This window comes from Leguminivora glycinivorella, chromosome 10 (genome assembly GCF_023078275.1).
Source record: "Leguminivora glycinivorella isolate SPB_JAAS2020 chromosome 10, LegGlyc_1.1, whole genome shotgun sequence".
Lineage (NCBI taxonomy): Eukaryota > Metazoa > Arthropoda > Insecta > Lepidoptera > Tortricidae > Leguminivora > Leguminivora glycinivorella.
The window spans coordinates 23,268,503-23,287,616 of NC_062980.1; the positions used below are offsets into that span (position 1 = coordinate 23,268,503).

At 37.6% G+C, this 19,114-nt stretch overlaps 2 protein-coding genes across 3 annotated transcripts in view; both read left to right on the plus strand.

Annotated features, from left to right (window-relative positions):
- LOC125230266 overlaps window positions 1–6,311 on the plus strand; it is a 70,239-nt gene extending 63,928 nt beyond the window's left edge. For both annotated transcript variants that reach the window (XM_048135374.1, XM_048135373.1), the window contains 3 exons: window positions 3,605–3,735; window positions 4,332–4,459; window positions 5,509–6,311. In XM_048135374.1, the coding sequence (XP_047991331.1) occupies window positions 3,605–3,735; window positions 4,332–4,459; window positions 5,509–5,561 (312 nt within the window). In that variant the 3' untranslated portion in view covers window positions 5,562–6,311. The remainder of the gene's footprint in view (window positions 1–3,604; window positions 3,736–4,331; window positions 4,460–5,508) is intronic.
- A 2,320-nt stretch (window positions 6,312–8,631) lies between these two features.
- Window positions 8,632–19,114, plus strand: part of LOC125230163 (cationic amino acid transporter 2) — a 48,087-nt gene continuing 37,604 nt past the window's right edge. The window contains exons 1-2 of the mRNA XM_048135217.1: window positions 8,632–8,935; window positions 15,236–15,484. Coding sequence (XP_047991174.1) covers window positions 8,842–8,935; window positions 15,236–15,484 — 343 coding nt within the window. The 5' untranslated portion in view covers window positions 8,632–8,841. The remainder of the gene's footprint in view (window positions 8,936–15,235; window positions 15,485–19,114) is intronic.

A 19,114-nucleotide genomic window follows, 5' to 3' on the forward strand; every position in this document is an offset into this window, starting at 1 on the left:
ACGTCAGTACAAAAAAGTACATTTTTTTTCGTGAATTTGTACCGCATCAGAATTAATAAAATCATCTGTGGTCGTGCTGTATAGTATCACACAGCAAAATTACGCATACTTCGACTACATGTGGTCAGAAAATTTAATTTGTATTTAGTGTAATTAGTTTATACTTATTATATTAAAAACAGATATACAAGCTATGCAATACATCATGTTTTTATAGGATTTGCTATTTTATTACTTTATTTCGAGCAGTGACCGTGTGAAAAAAGTGTCTCTTCCACTGGGTCACATATAGATTTAATTGTAAATGTTTTTTTTTTAATTATTCCCTTAATGTAAAATAAGAATAAGGATCTTTATTCACGATGGCCAGGTTAAAACTCACAAAAGTAGAGCTAATAATAAGTATGGGCAATTCTTGCAAAAAGCAAGAAAAAGTTGATTCACCCATAAATACATACATAAACTCACGGTTGTATTCCCAAATTTCATCCGATACTTTCACTTTTATAAGTGATGCACATAAATGCAAGCGATGGTTGGACCATTGCATTGTTTCGCAATCTACTTTGTGTTCTGTTTTTAATATTTATGTAAACTATGATGTACTTTGGTCTGATCATTTCCCCCTTACTATTGAATGTAACATAAATTCTCTAAAACCTAGGTTAGCGTTGCCTAATTCTATAAACCGTAATTATGCGGTATGGGGTGAAAGATCGAGCGAACAGATTGAATTATATACAATGGAATGTAACAATAGACTAAAACTTATTCAATATCCTTCTCAATTTATTGAATGTGGCGATAGATATTGTAGCAAACAATGTCATCACATAATTTTAAATAATTTGTATTGCGACATTATATCTGCCCTAAGTGAGTCTGCGACAATAGGTAATAGGTATTTAAATAATAAACATTATAAAAATACTAAGCCTCGTGTTATTGGTTGGAACAAACATGTCAAAGAAGCCCACGGGAGGGCAAGGCAGTCATTTTTAGAATGGGTTCTTGCTGGGAAACCTGCAGTAGGTATTCAGTTTGATAGGATGACTGTGGACAGACGTCTGTTTAAATCAAAATTAAAATGGTGCCAAGATCATCAACACCAAATAAAAATGGATATCTTGGCTACACATCATTCGAAAAAAGACTTTTCTGCCTTTTGGAAGTCTACTAATAAATTAAATCTACGGCCTGGCCCTCCCGTGAGTGTCGATGGAGTCAATGAACCGGGGAACATTGCCAATGTTTTTAGGGAGCATTTTATTGTAAAGCCTAGCTTAGACTCGCGTAGTACGGGTGCTCTGACTGGGGCTATGAATGACACAAAGGTGATGACAATATCGGCATGTGAAGTAGAGAAAGCCATTAAGTCAATATCTGGAGGCAAATCACCAGGTCATGATGGCCTTAGTGTCGAGCACCTGCGCTATGCTGGTCCACATATAAAACGAGTACTGGCGATGTTCTTCTCTCTATGTGTTGCACATTCTTATTTGCCTCCTGAATTAATTAAAACAATAGTTGTACCAGTTGTAAAAAATAAGACGGGAGACTTATCAGATAAGTGCAACTATAGACCAATATCACTTGCGACTATTGTTGCAAAAGTGCTCGACAGTGTGCTTAATGCTCAGTTAAGTAAAGTACTTAAGCTGCACGATAATCAGTTCGGTTTCAGACCCGGACTTTCGACTGAAAGTGCCATCTTAAGCCTTAAACACACTGTTGCGTACTATGTTAATAGAAAAACGCCAATTTATGCGTGCTACCTAGACCTGTCGAAGGCATTTGATCTGGTTTCCTACAATCTACTATGGAAAAAGCTGGAGTCGATAAACCTACCTCAGGAACTCATATTTTTATTCCGATATTGGTATGGAAATCAGATCAACTACGTTCGGTGGGCTGGTACGCTATCTGACGCATATGGTATGCAATGTGGTGTTAGGCAGGGGGGATTGAGCTCACCAGCTCTGTTTAACCTGTACATAGATGAGCTGATTGTCGCGCTCAGCAGCATGCATATTGGGTGTCATGTAGATGGTGTTAACGTTAATAATCTCAGTTATGCTGATGATATGGTGCTGCTGAGCGCGTCAGTGTGCGGTATGAGAAGACTGCTCCAAGTATGTGAGGACTATGCTCTAGCACACGGGCTGAGATATAATGTCAGTAAAAGTCAGTATATGGTCTTTGGGGTCGGTGCTATTCTACCATCTGAAGTACCACCGATTCGTCTGAATGCGGTGGAGCTTGAAAGAGTATATAAATATAAATATCTAGGGCATATACTCACCACAGACCTCAAAGACAATACTGACATTGAACGTGAACGTAGGGCCTTGTCTATAAGAGCTAACATGATTGCCCGCAGGTTTGCACGTTGCTCTAGGGACAGCAAAATAACTCTTTTCAGGGCTTTTTGTACCAACTTTTACACGTGCAGCCTGTGGAGCAAATTTACAATAAAGTCTTACAAGGCCCTACAAGTTCAATACAATAATGCGTTCCGGGTTTTGATGGGGCTGCCGCGCTATTGTAGTGCGTCACAAATGTTCGCTGATGCAGGAGTAACGTGCTTTAAAGCGGCAATGCGCCTGCGAGCCGCCTCGCTCGTACGACGCGTGCGCGCCAGCCCCAACACCATCCTGGCCATGATTGCGGACAGACTTGACTGTCCGTACATAGTGCACTGTTGTGAACTTCACAAGCCCAGTAACGGTGTACCATTTAGTTAAGTTATTTATTGTATCACTAACATAGTTTTTAAGTATTATTGTACATAACTAACATCTTATGAGCCATGAGCTTGAAATAAATGAAATTTAATTTAATTAATTTAATTTAAATGGGGTAGGCCAATAGAAAAAGAGTTGGAAGAAGAGTAATGATATTTAATTTAATGACAGTTCGTATTTTGGTGAGGAGGAGACGAAACGAAACGCTCGTAGATATCTATCGCTATCGCTCTTGCGCGCGACAGAGCCAGACTACGTTTCGCGTCGTAGAAATGCCATTCGGCTACAGGGCCAGAATGGCAAAAACGGAACCCTTAGATGGGTATAGAGCAGTGGCGGAGCGTTGATACAACTCGATTCCCAACGGGTTCCCTAAAATTCTCTAGTATCTGTAGAAGTCCATACAAAACAGATGGCAAAAACCCCTCCGGCTTTACCAACGAAAATTTTCACGCCCCGCCACTGGTATAGAGTATGTGCGGAAAGAGAAGAATCATGGAATTTACGGAAATACAGGGTGTATTTTAATAGCGGGTCAGTAAGAGCAGCTATGAAATCCCGTAGTCAATCCATCGATTTCAAATTGATGAAAAATAACATTTACACATTTTTTTTACCATCGGGATCGAATCAGCTCGTGATTCTGAGAAGAATGATCCTTTACACGTCCAGCGGGCCGATTTTTGAGTCTCACGCGTTCGAATTCAGAAAATTGTCACTGAAAATAATAGGCAAGTCACCGTTTTCAACCGGTATTTTAGTGACAGTGAGACTTAAAATCGGCCCCCAGATCTGGTGAAATTAAATATTCGAGATTTATTTTGAAAAACGCCCTTAAATGTGCGCCATTTAATTTTCAGGACACCAACGATATAGACACGGGCCCGCTACGACCCCTTCATCCGGACGACACGGATACGACACGACTGAATGAATTGCTGCTGTTCAAACTGATCAAGTCACATCTGCGGGGGTTACGGACGGATCACAGGTTTGGATATTGTAACTATACTTAATAGACACCTTTTATGCTTATAAGGAATGTAAAAAAATAATTTGTACTTGCCATTATGTGGTTCTGCAGAAGAAAAATAGCACAACGTTAATGGTAGGTTTCATGTTCCATTTCCTACTGAAATTGTTTGATCTTGGATTTGACATTGACAGTTTGATAACTTTGCTTTTTGTAATGCGGCCAGTATGTGCATATTACTGAAAAAAATCTATAAACAACATTACTTTTTGTAAATATCACATTGACCCGGCCGTATGTAAGGTAGGTAGGTACGCTCATATAGGGCGTGCAGCGAGGCGTATCGTGCGTCGTACATGTCAAACAATATTATTGAAGCTCATTCAAGTGTCCTGAGTCGACGCTGCATAGGGTGGACGCACGCTCGCCCGCCCCGCTGCACGCCCCGCCGAACGCTCCGCTCCGAGCGTCTACTCAGGGCTTACATAGGGTGCATTGGGGTAATTTCGAAGCACATTGCTCGGGTAATTTCGAAAGGGGAATCTTGATATGATGGAAATAATAGTGATTTTTATGTGATTACCCCAATGCACCTAATATTAATTCTGTTTCAGAATGCATAAAGACGCGCCTACCGGGGACATTCCAATGCTTGGTGACTCCAACTCGAATTTGGTCAAAAGATTTTTCTCAAACGTCAGGCCGCAGCAGCGGTGGAAATCTAAGAAAGGGAAGGTCATAGGTGAGTGTACAACCCAGATAAAATCGCTGTCAATAGAAATTGTCAACAATGTAAACAAACCATTATATAAAATATCAATATTTTAGCACAATTTTATTAATTTAAAGGTTGAGGAGCATAATGTGAGATGAATTGATTAAATAACGCATGGATTTAGCCAGTATCTGATGAGTTAGAATGAAAATTTTAAAGACATTTTGATGACTACAAGGTTTGTTTACATTGTTCACAGATTCTATTGACAGCGACTTTAGGTATAAAATAAAACTCACTACAAATATCTCAAACGAAATAGCCAATCAGATCAGTCCAATCACACAAGACACTATTAATTTTATTAGCAAAAGAAGAGACGCGAAACTCAAATATTTTTAGGGTCAATAACTCAATAAACTTTTACGTCTACATTTATAAAATTTGCTTTGGCGCTTTTTTCTAGTAAAAAAGGCACGAAATACAAATTTACTATCTATGGGATGATAAACCTCCATTCTTCCTACATTTAAAAAAAAACGCTTTTTTTTATTGACAGGGTTTGCTTGACCGTCTATAGTTCTTTCATGCTACTACTAGCGCTCTTGTAGTATACCAATGAAACTAAATATGACAGTTGGTTTATCCAGGCGATGTAAGGAATTATATTCAAGAAGCTTATGGTTGAGGGTTCGAATCCCGGTGAAGGAATTTCTTTTTTATTTATTCGTTTTTTGTTTGGGTGATCTTTTTAATTAATTACTGTTATATTATTCATTCTAACAACAAATTATTTACAATGAAAATTACAAAACTCAATAATCAGGTATACCAGGTTACATTTAATTACAGTAAAATGGGGTGAATAGGGATGCCGGGGTGAATGGTAAGGAGGCTTAAAATGTAATTTGCTCTGAATTTTCTTTAAAAAATACTAAAGAAATTGTATCATTAAATTGTTATGATACACTTTGTGTATGTAGATATTTAGTAAATAAATGTCCGGTAAATCAGTACTATCGGTACTATAGTCTTTCTCAATAAAAATTAATAGGTACCTATCCATTTCTTTACAGGATCGCAAATGGTGTGCTACTTCAAGCTGTGTGCGTTTAGAAATCCCGCTTAAACCGACCCTTACGACACCGATTATCAATTATTTATATCAGATTTTATGTATGTAGCTATCAGAATATTTATATATCGTCAATTTGTACCTTTCATCGATATGTGATTAAATCAATGAAGATAAATAATAAGTGAATAAATCTAAATTATTATACTATACGTCCACTTTTAGGAAGTATATTCTTAAATAGGTATCTAATGTGAAACATGAAATTGGTTGGCTTTGAAAATGAAGCTAATTACTGATATTCCAAAGTAGCCCCTTTATATTAAAGTCACCTCATATTATGGACTGATTTAACAGGGCGTTTTGATATGTTTTGAGTAGGTAAACACAGAGAGACACAGTGTCAACAATTTTATTATAGATGGCGCTTTCGTAGGTTTTACTTATTTCTGTTTTATTATATGGAATTTGGCTTAAAGGGCTGGTATCCAGGCTATAAAATTCCAAAAATAAAACATTAATTTGACGCTATTCGTAAAATTAATAGGTAAAACTGTGGCGCCGTCTGTAAAATGATCTTTTATTCTAATTATTACTTAATTTACTAGTCATTTTCGTGAAAGAGAAATATAATTGTAAAAAGTGAATCTTAGATTTTAATGAATGTAGATAAAAAGATTAGACATAACCACTAGATATAATTAATATTCGTTAATGTTGTGTTTAAGTGTTAATTTTATTCGATTTGTAAAGGCAAAGGAATTGTACGTCTTGTTCGTTTAATAAAGCTGATGGTGAACAAGCTATGGGATTTTTTATACTTTCCTATTGCCTATACCAACCAATCAAATTTCAAATTTGATTGACGTGTGCGTTTTTACATTATCCGATCCGATATCGGATGTCGGACCAATATCCCATATATTATTTCCGCCGCCGCCGCTGTGATTTTTAGGGTTCCGTAGTCAACAGAACTAGGAACCCTTATAGTTTCGCCATGTCTGTCTGTCCGTCCGTCCGTCCGCGGATAATCTCAGTGACCGTTAGTAGCACTAGATAGCTGAAAGGGTATAGCCGGATAACCATAGTGAAACTGCCCTAAGCGAAAAAACTGATTTCCTTTTACTGGATTGTATACCTATGTATAATATATGTAGTGCTTTCACCAAATATCAGGCCTCAAATGTATTAGATTTTTAAAAAAATGCAAAAAAAGGAAAAACATTTTTATTTTATTTTAGTCAAAGTACTTATCCGATTTCTTTGTAATTTGGATATGTTGTATATACAATTAAGGTAAATTTCTAAAAAAAAAAAATTAGTTGAAAATTAAAAAAAAAGAAAAATAATACTTGCGAGATAGCGACAGTTACCAAATTTACATATTTTATGTATAATTTAATAATGTTTAACATATATTTTTTTCAAAAATAAAAATCGGGATTAACAGTGTGAAAAAATCGGATTTGTGACATCCCATACATTGTTTTCATTCAAAATAACTTGTACGTGATTCCACTAGAACGTTTTATTCCCAACGTATTTTGAATTTAGAACGCGAGTAATTAAATTACTATATTCTGTCAAACAAGTCTGTCAGTAAATAAGAACTAAGAAAACTATAGGTATCCTTTTCTCTAGCACCCTAAAGAAAAGGATGCATATAGTTTTCTTTGTGCTTATTTACTGACAAACTTGGTTGACAGAGTATATTAATACTGAGTGCGGGGTTAATTAATACGTCCATAGGGATAAATGGAAAAACGGCCCCTACGCTACCGTTATCTTTAGCGGTTAATCGCTCCTAAAGGAAAAAAAAGTGTGTCCTCCCCCTCTAACTTTTGAACCATATGTTTAAAAAATATGAAAAAAATCACAAAAGTGGAACTTTATAAAGATTTTCTAAGAAAATTGTTTCGAACTTGATAGGTTCAGTAGTTTTTGAGAAAAATACGGAAAAGTACGGAACCCTACACTGAGCGTGGCCCGACACGTTCTTGGCCGGTTTTTTTTTCCTTTGAAATTCTTCCTGATCGGATCGGATAATGCGGAAACGCACTAATAAATCGGCCGGGAGTCGACCAGCCGGCCGACACTCCAAAGGAATGATTTGAAGACGAATAGACTGTGGCTGCTATAAAATTAATTAATTATTAATTAAAAACACCGAAATCATTAGGACATCGACCGTGTATAATTCATATCTATAATTTCTGAAAATCACGTGTAATATGTAATATCTAATAAATAAGCAGCGCGCTCAATATGTTACTCGTCTCAATGGCTAAGACAAACAGGAGAATTTTCAAATATCGAATTCTAAGAACAGAGTATTAAATATTCTTTGACAGGAGGTCGAATTCCAATTTCCTGTAAATTGGAACGCGCCCGATGATGCAACGTATTCAGCAGGTTGCATTTGACACTTGACACTTGTAGAGCTGTGTGAGTTCTGACTATCGATATCGATAGAGAAACGTTACGTGTTTTGAAATCTTTAACATTTTACCATTTAACATTTTAAAAGCCGAAGTTTTAATATTTTTGGCAAAATAATGTAATTTCACTGTGTGGTTGACTAATTATTGTTTTACATAACATATTTATCGGATGTATCATGTAGGTACGTAAGTAATTGAATTATAAAATTAATTTTCAATTCAATTCAAAATATCTTTATTCATGTAGGCCTAGTTACTAGCTCTTATGAATAGTTCATTACATATATATTATGATCTTAATCTAACCTAATTATCAGAGCAATTTATTGTTGTAAATTAAAAGAGTAAGGAAGATTACATTGCTGTAATTGGCATCCTTCCAAAAGATTCATTTTTTTCCTACTGGCAGGGCAGCAAATGCCATAGACTATAAACTAAAACATATACTATTTAGAACTGAAACATAATAAAATTATACCATTAAATTTAAAACTGAAATAGATACCATACACCAAATCAAAAGCGATCAAGTCCACTGGTGGTGAAGCCGGACATATTTCTATCATAATATATTTCTCCAATCGAATTCATTAAAAATTTAATTTGATGTAGTGTCGATATCGATACCAATTTCTCGATTGCATGACATACATCACTCAGCTCTTAGTATTGTCAAAGTTGCAGTTACCAGTGGTAGTGTCGCTAGCTAAAATGTTTTCTAATTATTCAAATGCGCGTTGTTACTAAATTAAATCTAGTTATTCCAAATCTTAGAATAGTACAGACTTTCCTGTCAGACAAAGTTTATTTATGCGACGTGTTTCTTCAGTGATATTACTAAATTAGGTTATGTGCGGTGGTGTCAATTTCTAAAGGTTACGAAAACTACGAAAATGACTTTTCCTGAAGGTCCCGCTTATGCTAATTACGAATCTGTGCAGCCCAGAGCAATACCGGCCAACGGAGTTCGACAGGCCTATGAAAATGGTAAGTTTTTAAAACTATATTCTTAAAAAGTTAGGCTGCGGTTTTCCGCGCTAGTTTTTTTTTTCAAGGTTTTTTTGTAGCGTTAGTGACACAGTGTCTTAGATATAACTGTAAAGTCGTCTAGAAATGAGAACCACGTGCTTATTTCCTTATTTATTGAGGTTATGTATTTTCGCGCAAAAAATATAAAATATTGTAGTCCCAAGATAACAGTACGTAACTATACTAAGCCCTAATTTATGTAACCCAGTAACCCATTGCCTTAAGATCGGACAGTCAAATCTGCTTGTCAAATTTTCTTGCGATAGTATATTATTGTATTTATTAAAGTCTGGCTAATGAAAGTTGAGCCCGAAAAAACGTGGCAATTTCAAAAAAATTGGAGCTGGCAACACATTGATAACATGGTTTCTTTTTTATTAAATCTAATTAATTTACAGCACTTACTTTACTCATTTTTATGGTGTTATTCATTATTATATATAGATTTCGCTGTTAACTTTTACCGAAATTCGTTAAAGTGACAGTCACACTGACAGATGACAATCGATGATATGACATCCAGAGTTGCTGTTTTAAAAAAATACTGGGTTCAACTTTCATTAGCCAGACTCTATACCCATCAATAGTGTATTGAAGTCTTCTCCAGCCAATGTGGTGAAAGCTTCGTTTTTGCACTAAACAGTTTTTAGCCAATTTATCTAGTGCTAACCTTATTTATTTATACACCGTGTTTCACTTAACACTAAAAACCTAAAAACAGTTTGTTCAGAATTGAGAGTAGAATCAATTGAGCTATATCTTGACAGGGGTAATATTTTTATTTAAATTTGTATTATTAGTTATTTTTTACATGCCTATTCTATTGTACTCGTAAGACAACATTGTGTATATCGCATTGCTAGAGGTTATTTACCTTTTTCAGTAATTAGTGGTACTAATACTGGCCCACCTCCATTTTTTTGCAAAAAATGGAGGTGGGCCGGCCACACTGTAAGATGTAAGACCGAAAAATGGAGTCAAAAAGTCCTCATGCGGCACCCCAGAGATGGTTCAAGAGCTCAACGCCCACCACTCAAACGATGGGAGGACGAAATTATAACCACTGGCCCTACCTTTCTGGACTAGACTGGCCAGGCAGGGGAAATACTGGAAAGAGCTGGAGGAGGCCTATGCCAACAGGCACACTGAACTACGCGACTTTATCTAAACAAACAATCATAAACACTAGACCACGTTCAGAAGAAAAGGCTAAATAGAATAGAATAGAATACTGGCTGGTTACGTGGATGATTATTTTTTCCACTAAGAGTTTGACGTTGTTTGTCAGTTTAATCTTAATGTTTATCATAAGTCATAACAAATTGAACTCGTACCTAATTACAAGCTTGTCATTTTTAATATTGGGTTTAAATTTGCTTACTGCGATTACCTGTCCAATTTGAAGTTTACTGTGACAAAGATTTAAAGTGTTTTACAGTGACATCTTAGCTGTTTATTGGTAAACCTTATGTCGTTGCAGTAACATACACAAATAAATAGTTTTATGGTTCATGGTGGAAGTTAGTAATTATTTTATTGAGTGTAGAGCTAAAAGTCAAGTACAGCTGTACAGAAAGTTAAAAATTCAATTTAAAAAAAGTAACCATCAGATTAAAAAATGAATACTCTAGGTGAGTTTAAAAAAATAAAAATCAGTTGGGGTGTCTGAGGTTTTGAGTGTTACCGGAAACACATTGTATAACCTTTATTGTACAAAAGAAAACCTTAAAGTACAAAAGGCGAACTAAACGCTGTAAGGCATTCTCTACCAGTCAACCTGAATATTAACTGTCGAGTGCAACCCTATGTGCAGAACTAAGCTGACTGAGATCCAAGATAGCGGATATCAGTAGCTGAGCAAATTGGTGCATATTAGCATGGATTTTTTGCATGTGAGGCGAGGCTCAACGTGGACCGGGCTGATGTTAAAATGTTGATCCACATCACAATATCTAAATAACCTACCCACAAAATTAAAATTTTGAAAAAACCCCCGACCTCAACCCTAGACCGATTTTCATGAAACATGGCTAAGAACACTCCCAATTAACTCAGCTTTCAGACAAGAAAAACTAAATCTAAATCGGTTCATCCGTTCGGGAGCTACGATGCCACAGACAGACACACACACAGACAAACATACAAACAGACAGACAGACACACACACAGACAGACATAACACCCTGTCGTTTTTGCATCGGGGATTAAAAAAATTAACTCAAATATGGAACTTCTTATAATTTCTATGGAATTCTATGGAACTTTTTCGCGAGAAGAATCACCAAAAAATATTTTTAAAGGTTACCTGCAGTAGGAAAAACATTAAATTTACCTATTTTAGAAAAAAAAGTTTTTGAATCTTTTTTCGCGAAGATGCTTTAAAAACTATGTCTAAATGAAAATGATCATAGCCACATACTCTCAAGTCATCAAAAATAAGACATACACCCAATTTACGCTTCTTCAGCATAATATGATGTCGTATCATATTGATGTCAAGTGAAAATTACCCACCATCTAGACCTTACAGTATTTACAATAAAGGTTAGAATTGTATGTAAATTAACAGCTTACAGAGATTACACAGCAGTCAAGATATTAATTAAATAGAGATGCGGAGAAAGTGTCAAAATATGTATATACACAACTTTATTGCTTACATGTTACATATCATATATATGTGCTTATGTGTTAGGATGTGTATACATAGTTTTGGCACTTTGTCTGCATCAATATTTATTATTTTGACTGTACTGTACTGGAATTTGCCAGTTAGCTGCATCAGCAATAGGCTAAAAATCATGTTCTAGTCTGTGACGCACACGCATTAGATCTCAACTAGGCCTAGTTTGAGTCAGTTCTGTTATACGTTGTGTTTTCTTGTGTTTACCGTTATTTTTTTTAATTCGGCACGTCATTAGGTTTATTATCAGGAACCGCTTGTGGCCCATTTCCCAAAGATGAAAGTTACAAGTTACGAGCGGAAGTCTCTTTTCAACCTGTCAAATTAGACAGGCTACCACTTGTAAATTGTAACTTGTAGCTTCGAGAAATGGGCCACTGGTATATTGTTAATTATTTTGTTAAATTTGAAAAAAAAAAAATCTGATGGTTTTCATAAGTGTGAGAGAATGTTGCATAAAGTTAGTGTCAAGTATCTTACGGCACATTTCATGATAAATAATAGTAATAATACCCAGAAATTAGGGTCTCTTCTCTACAGTTTTTTTTATAAATTACTTTTTATTAAAATTATAAGTATACCTCGTGCAATAAATGCAACAGTTTTAATTGACCATGCAGTGACTTTATCTCTAAGCAATAAATTAAAGAAAATTGACCATTAACAGAGGTAAGACAAGTATAGTATTGTATCCATCCAGCAATACATATACAAAGATACAGATTATAGAAGTTTAGGCTGAGAGTAATTACATAGTACCAACTGATATAGATTAAGTCAAGGCTAATATCAGATTTATACAGGACTTAAATATTTTATTAACTTATTAAAAAAAATACTAGAAATATGTGCGAGTGTGAGAGTACAGTTTGTGATGGTGATCCTACAGTTGTCATCTGTGATGTCGATAATGCTACTGGTAAGTGTTATGCATTCTGATTTTTCCTTTTTTATACCAAGCTTTTATTCAATTTGCCTTGTTAGTATATTAGTTTGGGTCAAAACGTAGAAGCTAAATTTGACCCACTTCCCGGTTTCCGATTGAGCTGAAATTTTGCACACATATGTAAATCACGTGACAATGCAATATTATGGTATCATGGAGCTGATCTGATGATGGAGCAGAAAGGTGGTCATAGGAACTTGTTATGAAACGTCGTATCCCCATCGAGTAAGGGGTTTTTAGAAACGTCTCGGAAAGCAGCAGACGACTGTTGAAAGAAAGGTACAGTCGACGATAAAAGCTTGTTACAAAAATGAAATTTTTGCAAAAAAACTTTTTTATTAAATTAACGTTTTCCAGCCGCTTTTCGGTGAAGGAAAACATCGTGAGGAAACCGGACTAATTCCAATAAGGCCTAGTTACCCTTTGGGTTGGAAGGTCAGATGGCAATCGGAAAACTAATGCCTACGCCCATCCCAAGCCATTATGCATCGTGACTGTAGATCTCAACGAGGACCTCCTTAATAAGATGGAGCGCCTGCAGAATGTCTGCATAAGATATATATTTGGTTTGCGGAAATTTGATCATATTTCGTCATTCCGTGAGCAGCTCGAGTGGCTACCTATCCGTCGTCGCAGAGACTTGCACACACTATCCCTCCTTTTCAAGGTGCTGTTCTACCCTTCCTCCCCGCCTTACCTCAAGGAACGGTTCCGGTTTTTGGCGGAAAGCAGTGACCACCGGTTGCGATCTAGTGAGGATCTTTCGCTTACGATCCCTTCCCATAGACACCGATCTTACGACAAATCAGTCACAGTATACTCTGTGAAGCTATGGAACGCATTGCTAGCTCCATTAAGACAGTGTCAGTCAGTAGCATCGCTGAAGTCAAAATTAAAGAAATTATGGCTTTCACCAGAAAGCCAATAAAAAAAAAAAAATTAAACTGGGTCGTGTGCGGTTATTATTATTTTCATATATGTTTATTGTTTATATAAATATATATTATTATTTATGTATTTAGGTATAAGTATTGCATTCATTTTTAGAGTAGGGATGTATATTATGTGTACATATATATACAGATGCACTTTAGTTGTTTGTCACCATCTATTTTCCTCTCTCAGTTATTCTAAGGTTAGCTGAAAGAGATCCCTTAAAGGGTAAGCTCGCCTTTGTACATAACCGTTATAATATTCTATGTGCATGTAATTTGTTCTGTACAATAAAGTGTTTACTACTACTACTACTACTACTACATCATTGCGCGAATACCACAGCCAATAATCGATGCAAATCAATAAAATCCCGAACCGACCGGGCACTGACCGTCTCAACTGGCTGGAACTAAAATCAGTTGTTCATTTAATTGATCAACTGGTGTTGCTAAAATCAGTTGATTCAGTTGATGAATCTGCCGAATTGGCGGCGGGTGTCCGGCCGAAACGCGCGTGTAAAATGTGGCTCATGTGGCTCATATGTAAGTGAAAATAAGGTTATATAAATTGTTGATATGTATTTGTAAGTGAATGTTGCTTTTAGTGAGTTGTGACTGTTATGAGATAAGAGGAAGAGCGACCAACAGGGGCCCATTTCTCGAAGCTACAAGTTACAATTTACAAGCGGTAGTCAATGTCTGTCAAAGTTGGAAAGAGTCTTCCGCTTGTAACTTGTAACTTTCAGTTTTGAGAAATGGGCCCCTGGGTCTCTTTCCAACTTGTCATATTAGACATAGACAACCACTTGTAAATTGTAACTTGTAGCTTCGAGAAGTGGGCCTTGGTGTAGAGTTCCGAAAGTTTCTTAATGTTTAAAATCAGTGGTGCCGGAATGTACCTTTTTCCTGACTTACACTGAGAGTTTGCATTGTGAATTTAACAAGTTCGACTTGTTGCGGTTTATCCGTTTGAATCAGCCAAACGTATGTTTAAAACAATATGTGTCAGGTTGTTTTTATAAAATCGACTTGTTGATTCAAATATATTGCCGATTCAAATGACAAGTAGCTTGTTGTTTGAACCAAAGAGCATGTAGGCGCTATTTTAACCAAAAAACTTGTTGAATGAACATGAAAACTGGTTGTATTTTCTCTCAGTGTACGGTATGTTATTATGTTATGAAGTCACATGTAGAAGAAGTGGAGTTGTTCCCGTTGTTAGTAATTTATGCGACATAGTAACGATAGTGGCGAAATTTGCGTTTATATTGGCTACAATAATAAAACTGTAGAAAATGTGCGACCGTAAAGCCAGAGTAAAAGGCCGGAATGAACGCTCGGAGCGGAGCGTTCGGCGGGGCGTGCAGCGGGGGCGGGCGAGCGTGCATACAATCTATGCAGCGTCGACTCAGGACACTTGTATGAGCTTCAATTGTTTGACATGCACGCCGCACGCCCCGCCCCGCTGCACGCACAATATGAGCGTGCACTCAGGCCTTACATTAAGGCCGATAGTTCACTGTAGGTATGCCTCCCTTTTTCTCTATGTGCATGTGATCGCCGTGCATGTTGCCTATGATCATATTAATATGATAGTGGACTATCAGCCTAACAGAGGGGAAAAGTACACAGCTCGCGTGAATTCCTGTGTGCCTTTGTCCTAAAGTCAAGCTAATGATGGCAACTTTTTCCAGGTGGCGTCAAAGCGGGCGCGAGTCGCGCTTTCCGCCTGGCCTATGGAGTACTATCCCGCCGAAAAGCTGCAGAGGAGGGGGCAGCTCGTCTCGCCCGTGTGCTCTCCGCCTTGGACTTGACAGCTCTTGGCGTCGGCAGCACGCTGGGTGTCGGAGTGTATGTGTTAGCTGGGGATGTGGCTAAGAACTACGCGGGACCGGCGGTTATACTGTCGTTTCTGTTGGCTGCGGTGGCTAGTGTTTTTGCAGGTGAGTGAAAAACTTCTGTGTGTCTATGTGATTCAGTACGTCGACAGCCAAACCACTGCCACAGAAAAGACCTTACCTTGACCTTAAGAAGTACCTTGAGTGGCGTACACAGACCAACCCCTATAGACATCTATTACAAGACGACTCGCTGTGGCCAGCCTTCCTAGTATTTGCACTGATATAAGCGCGGGCGCTCGCCGTGCCCGATCAGTATCGACCAAGTAACAGACCCGAAAGCAGCGCGTGTTTTTCGCACAAAAAAATTGGAAAAGGGTATTTTGATGCCTTAAAGATGTCCACCTGTAGTGTGAAATGGTGTGGAAAGGTAACAAGAAGCTCAAATTTAAAAACAGACGGCATTACATTCCACAAATAAGTCATATTTATAATTTATTCAGAGCCGGCATAGGTCAACTTACATTGGCCACTTACGCGTCAGTAGAGGGACAGTCATACTTCTGTCCCTTTTCATCTGGCGCGACTGCCCGCCGTCCTTGAAACGGCCAATCACAGCGCGCTTAACACATTCCCCGCCCGCTCCTCGCACCCCAAACACTGGTGACTCGTATCGCGAACCAAATATGACAAGACTGCCACTCTATAGGAGGTTCTCTGTGGTGGCGTAGCACTGTCATCGAAAGGGTTAAGAATGTCTCCATCATCATATATTAATGGCGCCATCTTTGATCTTTGCCTTTGTCATCCCTAACTTCGGATCGGGTAACTGAGAACGCTCTTACTCTCTGGTTTGCTACACTAGTAGGTTCTCATTGTTAGAGGTGTTCTAATAGGGTTTTATAATATAGTAAAAAAGTATGCTTCAATCAATCTATTATCTTATGTGGCTAGTCTATTTGGTGGTCTAGTTATGTTTTAAGACTAAGGGCCACTTGCACCAACGAAAATGGAGGGTTAACCCGAGGGTTAACCCACCATTTTATATGGAATTTGACAGATGACAGCCTACTAACCCTGAGTTAAGTGGTAGGTGCAAGGGGGCTTAAGGATAAAGCGCGAGCGTACCTGCAGCCCACCGTTACAGAACAATGGCGGCAGATGGGGGGGTTGTTTAGTGGGTAGACTTGGGGTCTCATAAGCCCCCAGCAAGTACATAGCATTAGTGTAGCATTGTACATGTTTCTAATGGGGTGGCAACGCGCATGTGACACTGTTTGAGTTGCAGGCGTCCATAGGTTACGGTGACTGCTTTACATCAGGCGGGCCGTATGCTTGTTTGCCACCGACGTAGTATAAAAAAAAAATAGCCCTTAACAAGGAGTCCCTCATAACCACTCGGGTCCTTCTCCGCACCCTAGTGGTATGCGTAATGCATTTTTCCCCTCCGAAACAAAAAAAAAGAGGGCCTAAGGATATTTTCTGTGTTATGTTACAAAACAAGAATATTTATTTAAATTGAAGCTACTTACGTCATATGTCGTAATACAGCTGTGTTGACAATGTTATCGTGCGTTTTATAAGCGATCAAAAACGTCAGTTATTGGCGTAGATTGGAAACAATTATGCTATCAGTTACCGTTGATCAAACAATCATTGTTTGTTCAGTACAAATATTATAATAATAGGTGCATTATAAATCTAAAAACCCTGTTGTTGTGTTACCTCTATAACGGGTTCCCTCTATTTGGCATAACTTTAATTGTTCGAAATGATTTTCGCATAACAGACTTCGCATAATCGATTTTCGACGAATGTTAATTTGGCAGGAAACTTATTTGTCATAATCTAAAATAATACGAATATTGCTTTGTCCGAAAATAAGTCCGCATAATTCTGTTTACGCCGATTGTTTTTATGAATAAAATTGATTCACATAATTGTATTTGGCATATTTCTTAAAATCAGAACATCCATACTAAACGCTGTCAAGAGAGTCGGTTATCCTAACCTATCCAAGGTTAGAACTGCGACATCAACATTTACATTTTGTCAAGAATGTCGGTTAGGTTAGATTTTAATTGCACCATTAATAATTATAGTACCTTGTATTACCTACGATAAAAATTCTGCGTGGTAAATTTGGACTAAACCATGTTATGCAGAAATAATTAATGCATAAAATCCATTCGGGGAATAATATTTAGATATGCATGACATACCTCGATATTCGGACAAACAAAAATATGCCTAGACAAGTTATGCGTAACTATACTATGCCATAACAGATTATGCGAAAGGTGAATTATGCCAATATAGATTATGCCAAAAAGAATTCTTGATTGTAAAATTATGCCAAAACAAGGGAACCCTCTATAACACCTTAAATACCTAAGGGTGGGTTGCACCAAGCCGTCTAGCGTCGGTTAACCGAATTTATCAATTTAGCGTTCGGTTTTTTTATATTATCATAGACTTCTGCTGCATGACATTGACGTGTCACTTAACTGTGGTAGATGCAACTGGCCCTAACTTATTTGAACTCCCATCCATACTTTATACTTTTTAATATTATAAATGGGAAAGTGTGTGTGTCTGTTTGTTTGTCCGTCTTTCACGGCAAAACGAAGCGACGAATTGACGTGGTTTTTTTAAGTGGAAATAGTTGACGGGATAGAGAGTGACATAGGCTACTTTATGTCTCTTTCCAATCCCCCCTCTTTCTAAAATGGGGGGTGGAAGTTTGTATGGAGCATGACGCTTTTTTCAAATTCAAATTCGCCCTACGCGACAACATTTCCATCGTCAACCTCAACTGTGCGTTTCTCCAGAAACTTCCTGCCCCGCACAGCTAAACTGTAGAATGAATTGTCGCCTGCGGTATTTCCGGACCGATACGACCTTCAAATCTTCAAGAAAAGAGCGTACACCCATCTTAAAGGCCGGCAACGCACCTCCAACACCTCTGGTATTTCGGGTGTCCATGTGCGGCGGTGATCGCTTACCATCAGGCGACCTGTCTGCTCGTTTGCCTCCTATCCCATAAAAAAGAAATTCAACGCGGGCGAAGCCGCCGGCAAAAGCTAATAGTTCTAGTTAAAATAGATATGTCTAGTTTGACCTCTTAAATTAAAAACGTGATAAAATCGTCACGTTTCACTCCAAAACTAACTTTTCAAGCAAAAAATCTAAAACGTTAGCTTATTTATAGTGAAATTTATAAGTCAGCGCGTGCGTCAGACAACGAGGCACAATTGTATTTTGATTTCTATGCAATTTTATTGCCCCAAAATTTCTGCGTTGCATATAAATCGAAATACCTTCATTGAATTACCTATTTACCTACTCAGACTGTTATTTTTTTAAATTATTTATTCTATACTAGCTTTTTCCCGCAGCTTCGCTCGCGTTAAAAAGGGACAAAAAGTAGCCTATGTCACTCTCCATCCCTCCAACTATCTCCACTTAAAAAAATACGTCAATTCGTCGCTCCGTTTTGCCGTGAAAGACGGACAAACAAACAGACACACACACTTTCCCATTTATAATATTAGTATGGATTAAAAACCTTACATTTGTACATACACCAGATTGCCATGAAACCCTATCAGGGGCTCAATTCGGCATGGCGAATTTGACGTTTCACGTTGACTCTCAAATGATAGTGGATTGGATCACGGGTTGTCGAATACGTGCAGCTGTCATCTGGATTGGTACTAGGTTGGGACTAGAGCT